This window comes from Nerophis ophidion, unplaced genomic scaffold, assembly GCF_033978795.1.
Source record: "Nerophis ophidion isolate RoL-2023_Sa unplaced genomic scaffold, RoL_Noph_v1.0 HiC_scaffold_35, whole genome shotgun sequence".
NCBI classification, from domain to species: domain Eukaryota; kingdom Metazoa; phylum Chordata; class Actinopteri; order Syngnathiformes; family Syngnathidae; genus Nerophis; species Nerophis ophidion.
In genome coordinates this window covers 1-12,305 of record NW_026906957.1, presented here as the reverse complement: position 1 = coordinate 12,305, position 12,305 = coordinate 1, and the positions used below count along the sequence as shown (strand labels likewise).

The window sequence follows — 12,305 nt, the reverse complement described above, 5'->3', positions numbered from 1 at the left end:
TTTTGCCAAATGTTCCATCTTTAGCAAGAGCTCCTCCACGCCGAAGCCCGTCCGGGCGTCGCCATCTTGTTAAGAAAAGGCGTTAACAAAATAAAAGCATGTAAACAACATACGCAAATGTGCGATAAAATAATTGTAGGTGTTAATAGAGTGATGAATTAACTCGTAATTAACACATTAATTTGCCCACCCCTAATATATATATATATTCTCACGCCAGCACATTCCTTAAGGTGTGAGTGAGGTTCAAGCAACATACTATCACACGGCCACACTCGCTGGCACTTGTTACACGTGCTTCGCTGCACTTCTGTTTCTTGTCTGTTGGGCTAAAAATGTTGCTTTTGCAGTAGGAAAAACAAGGAGAGGATGTTGTGCGTAAAAGTAAAGCCAACCGACCACAGCTCTGTAGTCCTGGTCACCGTTGACGTGAGGTGGGACTATTTTGGAGGTGCACGTCAAGGTTGGCTGGTAGGTTGGTAGTGGGAGGAGCCAGTTGGCGTCACTTGATGCTGCAGCACAATGACACTTTTATACGTGCAGACTGACTTCATGCAGTCATGACGGTATTAAAATCCCAGCAGGAGGTTTTCTATAAGTTGTTACTTTTTGATCAATGACACAATTCATAATAATCAATAACTGATGATTATTCCATGTGTAGAAGAACATCACCACAGAGTGGTGTCAGTCCACTTGGAAAATATATTTGATGGTCTAAAAAACATTTGACACATCTGAGCTGAAGTTTGTTTGTGTTGTCTTGCGGACGTCCAACAGATGAACGCTCGTCAAGAAGAACGTCCCCTTCAGCAGCAGGAGGATCCACAGCCCCCCCACATTAAAGAGGAAGAGGAGGAAGTGTGGATGAGTCAGGGGGGAGAGTGTCCTGTAGGGCAGGAGGAGGCTGATGTCAGCAAGTTTCCACTGACTGTTGTCTCTGTGAAGACTGAAGAGCATGAAGACAAACCACCTGAGTCCTCACAGCTTCATCACAGTCCAAGTAAGCACAACATCCACATATCATCTAATACAATGTTTGTGACACATGTTCATCCGGGGGACACATTTATCACTAAAGATGGAGATATATTTGCTTTTTAACACCACCATTTAAAAATGAATGCTCATCAATCATCAACAGTGTAATTGCTGGGGTGTAACCATGTGACCTAGAGGCCGTCCTCCTTACCTCACGTGGTCAAATGAAGGCAAACGTTCAATATGGCTTCTGTTTATTTACCTTAGCAGCAAATATGTCAGCATATTTCAAAGGTTTAGTGATGAAGATAAGAGCTGTATACCAAGTACCATTTTTTTTTTTTTTTAGTACTGGTTCCTAAAGGCCTACTGAAAGCCACTACTAGCGACCACGCAGTCTGATAGTTTATATATCAATGATGAAATATTAACATTGCAACACATGCCAATACGCCCGCTTTAGTTTACTAAATTGCAATTTTAAATTTCCCGGGAGTTTCGTCTTAAAAACGTTGTGTTACGATGACGTCTACGCAAGACGTCACGGGTTTATAGGAAGTATGAGCGCTGCACACACACACAGCTAAAAGTCGTCTGCTTTAACGGCATAATTACACAGTATTTTGGAGATCTGTGTTGCTGAATCTTTTGCAATTTGTTCAATTAATATTGGAGAAGTCACAGTAGAAAGATGGAGTTGGGAAGCTTTACCCTTTAGCCACACAAACACATGGTGATTCCTTGTTTAAAATTCCCGGAGGTGAAACTTTCCTATGGATCAGAGCGCGGTCAAGAGAACATGAATCACGACAGAATGTCAACCAGCAGGTTTCGGTGAGATAATTGTGGTTAAAACGTCACTTCTTACCGGAGAAAAGCTGAGCTTGTGCCATCCATAAAGCTGCCGTCAACTCCCCTGAGACACTGGCGTCAAGACACCCGTGGAGACACACCTCCGACTATCAGGTACTATTTAACTCACTAAAACAATAGCAACACAATAGAAAGATAAGGGATTTCCCAGAATTATCCTAGTAAATGTGTCTAAAAACATCTGAATCCGTCCCAATGCAATCGCGTTTTTTTTTTTTTCTAGTCCGTCGCTATCAATATCTTCAACCACAAATCTTTCATCCTCACTCAAATTAAAGGGGAAATTGTCGTTTTCTCCTGTCCGAATAGCACTTTTTGTTGGAGGCTCCCATTAAAATCAATGTGAATATGTGAGGAGCCCCCACACTTGTGACGTCATCGTCTGCGACTTCCGGTAGAGGCAGGGCTTTTCTCTTAGCACCGAAAGTTGCAAACTTTATCGTGGATGTTCTCTACTAAATCCTTTCAGCAAAAATATGGCAATATCGCGAAATGATCAAGTATGACACATAGAATGGACCTGCTATCCCCGTTTAAATAAGAACATCTCATTTCAGTAGGCCTTTAATTATGTGGTCCATGAAGACCGTGAAGATTCTGGACTAACGACACAACTATTTGTATTTTTAATTCCAGCTGACTGAGGTAACTATGACACGTTGTCACATTGAGTTCAGCTGCCGCTGCTACACATTACAATCAGCTTTGAATGATGACAAATAAGGAAGCAACCAAAGTTTGATGTGTGTGTTATTGAGAAGAAGATGACATAACTGCATTTCACCTTGCACTGCACACATAGTTGACTTCTTTAAGACTTCAACCTCTTCTGCAAATAGGAATGCTATTTAAAATGCCTCTTTTCCACTTTTTTATTTCCACAAATGACATGTAGTACCGACAAGAGTACCGATAAATACTGGTATGGATAAGGAATATTGATTAGGGTATCATATCCATAAATCTATAAATTTACATCCCTACTGAAGATACAAGCCAGATATTGGTCTCAAGATGGCGGCGCCCTGCTCGGCTGCGGCTGCAGAGGCTCTTGGTAGTAATAGAACATTTTGGCAAATCTACCAGTAATTTCTGTGAATTTCATGGCTGGCTTCCAGCGTGGACACTCCGTAGTAACGTAGGACCGCCAGACAATTTTGGATGTGGATGGATCGGGCAGTATTAGACCGAAAGATGCGTATACGTTGGACCTCCTCGCTATCCTGGGAATACTACGCCGGCTACATCCAGCGGCCTGTGAGGCAGTGGAGCCTAGTACCAGAGGGGACCGCAGACAGAGGAGACATAAGCGGTGGGATCAGAAACAGAAACGGAGATGCCGAGCGGGGCTAACAACAAAGCTAAAGGCTAATCCTCACAGAACGCCGCTTCCTTCCATCCTGCTCTCAAATGTCCGCTCACTGGAGAACAAACTGGACTACCTGACGCTGGATTCATATGCAATACACTGCTGCTGGAATTGTAATTTTCCTGAAGGAACTCTCCTGAAGGAATCAATAAAGTACTATCTATCTATCTATCTAGATGAGAGACTGCTGCGCCATATTTCTCACAGAAACGTGGCTGAAACCATTCGTCCCGGGCGAGGCAGTTAGCATCGAGGAGCTAACTATGTTTGGGTCGGATAGGAGCAGCACTCTCACTGGTAAATCCCGAGGCGGTGGTGTTTGTATATACATCAATAACAACTGGTGCAACAACGGGAAGAACGTCTCATGTCACTGCTCTCCCGATGTAGAAATATTAACTATAAAATGCAGGCCATTTTATTTACCTCGGGAATTCAGTGCTATGATCTTCACAACAGTGTACATTCCCCCCAGTGCTCACACCAAAGAAGCTTTGAACGCTTTGTGCTGCTCCATCAATGAACTGCAAACTACACATCCAGAGGAAGTTTTCATCGTTGCAGGGGATTTTAATCAAGCTTACATGAAAACAGTTTTCCCTCATTTCCATCAATATGTGAATTTTGCAACCAGGGGTGGAAGCAAGCTGGACTTGGTTTATAGTAATATTAAACAGGCGTATAAAGCTGCACCACGCCCCCACCTGGGCTCCTCAGACCATCTATATGTGATGCTAATTCCTGCATACAAGCCCCTGCTGATCAGAAAGCAAGCTACAGTGAAGCAGGTGAGGACCTGGCCAGAGGGAGCAATGGAAGCATTACAAGACTGCTTCGGAACCACAGACTGGGACATGTTCAAGGCAGCCGTCACCGATAATCATAACACATGTGTGGAGGAGTATGCAAAGTCTGTGTCCGCATACATTCAGAAGTGCATGGAGGATGTCAGTGTGATCAGATTAGGGGCGGCATGGCGTAGTGGGTAGAGCGGCCGTGCCAGAAACCGGGGGGTTGCAGGTTCGCTTCCCACCTATTAACATCCAAATCGCTGCCGTTGTGTCCTTGGGCAGGACACTTCACCCTTGCCCGTGGTGCCGCTCACACTGGTGAATGAATGATGAATGAATGATTGGTGGTGGTAGGAGGGGCCGTAGGCGCAAATTGGCAGCCACGCTTCCGTTGGTCTACCCCAGGGCAGCTACAGATGTAGCTTACCACCACCAGGTGTGAATGAATGATGGCTTCCCACTTCTCTGTGAGCGCTTTGAGTATCTAACAATAGAAAAGCGCGACATCAATCGAATCCATTATTATTATTATTATTATTATTATCAAGAACATCTCCACATGGGCCAACGAGAAACTCTGGATGGATGAACAGTGAGGTACTGCGTGCAATGCTGAAGGCTCGGAACAAGGCGTTTAAGTCTGGCGACATGGTAGCAGTAAAAACAGCCAGAGCTAACCTGAACCGTGCCATTAAGGTTGCAAAGGTGCTCACAGTCAGAAAGTGCAGGACTTCTTCCAGAACCCCACGAACACTCGACAAATGTGGCAGGGCATACAGGTCATCACGGACTATAAAGCTGCCCCCCGTCCCTGTGACAACAGTATCAGCTTCCTAAATGACCTAAACAACTACTTTGAAAGGTTTGAGGCACTTAACACCCCTCCGGCGAGAAAATCCATCACTCCGGCGAGAAAAAACACCCCTCGCTCTGATGAGCAGCCGCTCAACTTGGACACAGCGGATGTCCTGAAAACCCTGAGGAAAGTGAACCCCCGGACCTGATGACATTCCGGGCCAGGTGCTTCAGGGATGTGCAGACCAGTTGGCGGGGGTTCTCACAGACATCTTCAACATCTCGCAGGGAGGTGGTGAAACATCTGGTTGACTGGTGCAGAACCAACAACCTGGTCCTGAACGTCGACAAGACCAAGGAGGTCATCGTTGACTTCAGGAAGCACCAGTCCAGCCACACTTCACTCTTCATCAACGGCACAGCGGTGGAGATGGTAAGCAGCACCAAGTTCCTGGGGGTGCAGATTACTGACAATATAACCTTGTCCCTACACACCGGAGATCTTGTAAAAAGAGCTCAGCAGCGCATGCACTTTTTGCGTCGGATGTAAAGACCACAGCTCCCTCCCCCCATTCTCAGCACATTCTACAGAGGAACTATAGAGAGCCTGCTGACCAACAGCATCTCTGTCTGGACTGGAGCCTGCAATGGCTCAGACTGGAAGTCTCTCCAGAGAGTGGTGAGGACGACGGAAAAGATTATCAGGTACCTGAGGCAGAGCAACAGCCCCAGAGCATGATTGACCCCCCACCATGCTTAACAGTAGGGATGGTGTTCTTCTCTTTGTAAGCTTCATTTTTTTCTCCTCCAGACATAACGTTGATTCATAGGCCCAAAGAGTTCCAGTTTTGTCTCATCACTCCATAGAACAGTTTCCCAAAACATTTGGGGTTTGTCCAGATGATTTTTTGGCATACTGGAGTCTATTTTCCTTGTGCCTGGTAGTCAGAAGTGGGGTGCGCCTGGGAGTTTTGACACGGAGGCCTTCATCTCGTAGTGCGCACCTTATTGTCTGGGACGAAACCTGCGTTCCCCCCTCTGCAATGTCCTGTTGTAGTTCCTCAGTTGTTACCCGGGGGTTTTTCACCACTGTACGCACACAGCATCCTCTTTCTACCACGCCCAGGTAGTGTTTCCACTGTGCCTTTAGCTTTAAACTTGCGAATTATGCTCCCAACTGTGTCTCTTGGAATGTGTTGTCTTTGCTATTTTCTTATATCCATATCCTTTCTTATGAAGAGAAATTACCTCCTCTCTTGACTTCTTTGACCACTCCCTGGACTTCACCATGTTGCAAATACACCATTGACCATTTACAAGAAGCTGAGCGTCAGTCTTTTTCAATCACTTTAATTGTTGCTCGTTATGGTTCTAATCACATCTACAGGTGTGTTCAACACCTGATTGAAAAGACCTTATTCAAATTCTGTTCTTAAGAGTTATGATCTGCAAGAGGTTGAATAATTTTGTCAATGAGATATTAAGAAAAATGTCCTTTTTTGGTATTTTGTAAAATACAGTGTTACGATTTGAGTTGCATTTGTCTATTTGAAACATCTTTATTTGATATGAGTATAAACAAAATACGGAATAAATGTCCAACTAGCTAAAACACCAAAATTGTGTGGCGGTTTAATAATTTGGGTCACAACTGTATATCTGCACCTTATTGTTTTTTTTTTATCCTGCACTACCAAGAGATAATGCAACGAAATTGCGTTCTTATTTGTACTGTAAAGTTCAACTTTGAATGACAATAAAAAGGAAGTCTAAGTCTAAATATCTTATAAAAAATAAAATCATTTTTTTATTTGGATTTAGTTACTTCTCCGCTGTCCATCAATGTCTCAACACCTTTGAGAGATGATTTAATCTAGTTCATTTCTACTAATTAGCTATGTTTTGTTGATATCAAACATCAGAATCAAACATACTTTATTAATCCCTGAGGGGAAATAAACATTTTCAGCAGAATCCCATTCAAGGTCAGACAAACATTCCAGGGAGACAGAACAGGATCGCTGACGGGTCTGCCAACTTGCGGCGCCCCTTGCAAAAAAGGTGAGATACATACAGGTAAACAAGTGGGGGGAATGTGAGAAAAAATTTAAAATCGGTCTCAGCCTGGGCCCTTGGAGAGGGGGTCCAGACTGAGGCCAAGGGAAAAAAACAACTTATAGCCCTAGCATACATCCCTCTTTCATGTGTAAGAGGGAAACATCAAAGAAGACAAAGGACATTAAAAGAGCAGAGCTGATGCAACCAGACACTTCTACATACATACATGAATAAAAAGTAAAAGAAACAAATACACTGTGGTGGCTTTTGCGGTGTTCCACACCATTGTCTGTTGGGGTGAAGGGAGCTTGGCCAGAGACGGGAGCAGACCCAACAAAGCAACCAAGAGAGCCGACTCCACCCTCGGCCGCCGACCAAGTCTCGGCCAGTGTCCAGTCCGCATGGATGAGTGAGGATACGTCCAAGGAGACTGAGGTGTCCGATACCTGCTCATTCAGCCAAGACACTGTGAAGCTTTTCCGTCCCGGCGCTCAGTGCTAGCTCCGCAGTCCTGTCTCTTCATCTGCATCTCCTCCAGTCTCTCCAAACGGATTCTGGTGTGGCAGAAACCCAGCAGCTGGTCTCCATGGCCACAAGGCTCTCGGGAGGCAGATCCAGAAGTCCAAAAAAAGCACCGCAGAAGTCACGAAAGTGCCACCCCTTGTCACACAGTCCCAAAGGGTCCGGACCAAAAGGCATGAATATATATATATATATATATATATATATATATATATATATATATATATATATATATATATATATATATATATATGTATATATATATATATATATATGTATATGTATATGTATATATATATATATATATGTTTATGTATATGTATATATATATATATATATATGTATATGTATATATATATATATATGCATATGCATATGTATATAAACACATGAAAAGAAGATGGAAACACAAAAGGATGACACAAGAGCACAGAGCTCCTGCCAACAGCAGCCACTACAGGGTCACCATCTTGGGGGGGGGGAATTGCAGCATACCAGCTACAACAACACACAAATCATAAACGTTTCCTAAAGGAAAATGTTCATATTTAAATAAGTAGAGTAAATAAATCATAAACAGGATTTTACAGTTTAAATGCAAATGTTGATGCTCCTCTTAGACACTGTTCTTTGTTCTCTTTCGGGTGTACAAGCAGCTGTCTTGTTTGTATGTAAGTGTTTTACTGCTGTGTTTATTTTTTTCATGAGTTTTTGTATTGCTTCCCTGATGTACCGTATGGTTTTGACATCTTGAAAGTCAACGTGGGGACTGATAAAATCCTCAGAGACATTATCAGAATATATGCAGGACAAAGTGTCATGTGACTGGGTAAATCTGGACTTTTCTAAAGCATTTGTTCGTCTAACTTGTGTATTGAAGAACATTTCCCTGAGCAGCAAGAGCGGACCTCAAGGATGGAGCAGAATCAGTCACAACCCCTTATATTAAAAAGGAAATGGAGGTTCTGCAGTACCCCAAGATTAAAGAGGAAGAGGATTCAAAGCAACCCCACATTAAAGGGAAGGAGGAGCCAGATAGCTCTCACATTAAGGAGAAAAATGAATCACAGCCCTCCCTTACCTTACAGAGAAAGAGGAGTCACAGCTCCGCTCACAATAAAGAGGAAGAGTAGGACTCACTGACTTTTTGCTGCGTCAACACAGAAAAAGGTTAAGTGAAATAACTTAGATGTTAACTATCGGTCAATAATGCTTGTCTTTCTCTCAGACAGACGGGGCTTTACTGTCCGTAACACACACACACGCACGCACACGCACGCACGCACACATCGCAAAATGAGCTAACGTTACGCTAAAAGCTAATCAGCCTTCACCTCAAGGACTGTGAGCAAGCTGAGCTACCGCCTATACCTCCAGATCGTCAACGGGCTCATAGTGATGTTACAAGTAGTTGACTGGGAGGTGTTTATTATGATATGGGGATCGTCCGCTGCATTATGCTCACCTGCTGAACACCTTTCTGCTAACATGCACCGTCTCTCCTCTCTGCCTGCCTCTGCCGTGAGCCCTGATTCCATGCACTCTGAATACGCACTGCTGATTGGCTCTTACCGCTTTGCCTGTAACCAATCAGATGGTTGTGTGGGTGGGACAATGCTGGGGGCTGCAGAGACATAGTGACAGAGACAGAGGCAGTACGAAGCGTACCAGCTTGTTAAGACTTTAGTTTAGCACAAAATGATAATATCAATACGTCTAATGAAGTCAAATACAAATAAGGCAACCAGAGAAGTATCCTACACTTCTCTTTTGTAAAGTAATTGTGAACATGCGATACGGGCATCTACATCGACTATATGATTTGCCTGAGAAGCCGGACAGGACAAAAAAAAACCAAAAATGTTTTGGTTTTTTTAAGACTTTAGTTTAGGCGGTGGGTAATGTGTTGATGTTGTTAAGGTGGCCTGGCAGTATAGCTCGGTTGGTAGAGCGGCCATGCCAGCAACTTGAGGGTTCCAGGTTCAATCCCAGCTTCTGCCATCTGAGCCATTGTGTCCTTGGGAAGGACACTTTACCCACCTGCTCCCAGTGCCACCCACATTGGTTTAAATGTACACTTCCACGTGATGTAGAACAGTAGTACCACATTTTAAACATACACACACATCTAAAGAATATAAAAATAAATATATTTGGTGGGCCAAACAAAATGACTCGGCGAAACAATGTTTGGTATGGGCCATATGACTTAAAATCTATATCTTAATAACAATATATGTCACGATATATCATTTGGTATATGATTGCTAATAGAAGAATTTCAAAATGGGTTACAAAAGCTCCTAATTTGGCAGCTGACATATGCAGTAACATATTGTGTCATTTCTAATTGTATTAATTTGGCGAAACAATTATTATTAATGTACTTGTTTATTTACTGTTAATATCTGGTTGCTTTATTTGAGAAAATAATACTGGAAATGATGAAATATTTTACTGCATATTTCATCAACTAAATTAGGAGCCTGTGTAGCCTGTTTTAAAACGGTTCTATTAATAATTCTATAAGAAATAATATATGACAGAATCAATTTTAAACCATCAACCGTCTATCCATTGTAGAAAGTCCTGTTGTGCTGGTTTGTTTTTCCTTTCCTGTGAATAATGTTGTAAAGAGCAGCTTGTTTGTGCGTCACTGACATTTCAAGACAGTTCATACGATAACTTGTTTTTCCTAAGTGCATGTAAAAGTACTGAATGCATTGTGTGACTGAGCACAGATGGATGTTTCTAAAACGTGTTTGTCTTCTTGTGGCCTGCAGACGTCTGTGAAGAACATCTTCTCCCTGAGCAACAGAAGTGGAGCTTCAGGATGGAGCCACAGCCCTCCCACATTAAAAAGGAAAAGAAACACCCACTGATCCCCCATTTTAAAGCGGAAGAGGATGACCCACTGACCACTCACATCAAAGAGGAAGAGGAGGACTCATTGACCCCCAATTTTAAAAAGGAAGAGGAGAAGCCACTAATAACCCATTTTAAAGAGGAAGAGGGGGACCCACTGACACCCCATTTTAAAAAGGAAGCGGTGGATCCACTGAGCCCTCACATTAAAGAGGAAGAGGAGGAAGAGGGCATCAGTCAGCCTAAATGGTTGGAGGAGTTCCCAGTGACTGGTGTCCCTGTGAAGAGTGAAGATGATGAGGTGAAAGGTGAAAGTGAGGAGAGGGGAGGGGGGGAGCCTCCAAGCAGCAGCTCAACACAACACATGACAACAGAAGCTGATGGAGACCACTGTGGAGGATCACAAGCAGACAAGCTCTTAGCTCCACTATCAGATAGTGAGGACACAACGTCACACTCTCCTGACACTGATGATGAAGACTCTAAAGATGATAAGACATGTCACACTGACAACACTCGCTTCACATGTTCTCACTGTCACAAAACTTTTAAATATCCTAGTAAATTGAAAAGACACATGAGAACACACACTGGAGAAAAACCTTTTTCATGTTCAAACTGCGGTAAACATTTTACTCAGAGGCCAGATTTAAAAGTACACATGAGAACACACACTGGAGAAAAACCTTTTTCATGTTCTATCTGTGGTAAAGATTTTACTCAGAGGCCACATTTGAAAGTACACATGACAACACACACTGGAAAAAAACCTTTTTCATGTTCTATCTGTGGTAAAGATTTTACTCAGAGGCCACATTTGAAAGTACACATGAGAACACACACTGGAGAAAAACCTTTTTCATGTTCAATCTGCGGTAAAGATTTTACTCGAAGGGAAAATTTCAAAAAACACATGAGAATACACACTGGAGAAAAACCTTTGCGCAACGGCACTATTTGAAAGAACACGTGAGAACACACACTGGAGAAAAACCTTTTACATGTTCAGTATGTTGTAAAAGTTTTTTACAAAGTCAGCATTTGAAAAGACACATGAGAAGACACCCAGGAGAGAAAGTGTTGAGTTGCAGTGTGTGTGGTGAAAGATTGTCTTCTAAGTACCAGTGTAAGAAACACAAGTGTGCTGGTGAGAACAGCAGCAGCAAATGAAACTGCAGGATTTGAAATAAACTGTCAAGACTTTAACTTTGACCTTCTAAAAACATCAGCACATAGTTTCTAAGATTTATAGATGAGATATTTTAGATTATTACCTTTTTTCAGTCAAGTACTACACATGACAAGTGTTTTTTAAAGTTGTTCATGATTTATCCCCCTTTTTTAGAATTCCTCAAACATTATCAATTTCAGAAAACATGGGAATGTTTGGAATGTTTGGGAAAAGTTAATTATGTACATCATCCCACAGAGCTTTACTGTACATCCATCCATTTGTTCTACCACTTGTCTCTTTCATTTTATATGTATAGCATTTAATCACATACTTGTCCGCCAAAGGGTGTTGCGTTTTGGAGGAACTCCTTCTGTCAGAGTGCTGGTCACACTTCTTTTACTGCGGAAATCTACTCACAAAAACAATCCAAACAGTAGGAAACAAAAAACGATGGTGCGAAAAAGACAAGACTAAATGTGCATTTTGGAAAAAATAACAAAAGCTACTTCTATACACAAATAAACTCAACTTGGTTTGGAGTTACAAGACGTGCACACTACAAAACAACACCAAGATGGATGGCACTGGGAATGGCCAAGGTAGCAAAATACTCAAAGCATGTAATCAACTGGCGTGTAATGGAATCGCCGAGTGCCATCCAGCTGTCAAGGTGCTGCTTAAGTAGCACCAGGGTCAATTGGAAGCAGCTGTGCACGTCCCACAACTCCGCCCACAAAGGCAACACAGGAACTCTAGGAGGAAGGAGAATTGTAAGAACAAGGTCAACTGCACCAAAAGACGAAAACTGACTGTTGGAGCCAAATTTCCTTATTTGCTTATATTGTTTTTATTTTGTTTTCTCTGATTGATAGCTGGC

The 12,305-nt window shown here is 42.6% G+C and overlaps 1 protein-coding gene across 1 annotated transcript; it reads left to right on the top strand.

Annotated features, from left to right (window-relative positions):
* Positions 1-10,144: 10,144 nt before the first annotated feature.
* LOC133546643 (zinc finger protein 25-like) lies at positions 10,145-12,269 on the top strand. Its single transcript, XM_061892441.1, has one exon. The coding sequence runs from the start codon at positions 10,223-10,225 to the stop codon at positions 11,213-11,215; it is 993 nt and encodes a 330-aa protein (XP_061748425.1). The 5' UTR covers positions 10,145-10,222; the 3' UTR covers positions 11,216-12,269.
* Positions 12,270-12,305: the final 36 nt, after the last annotated feature.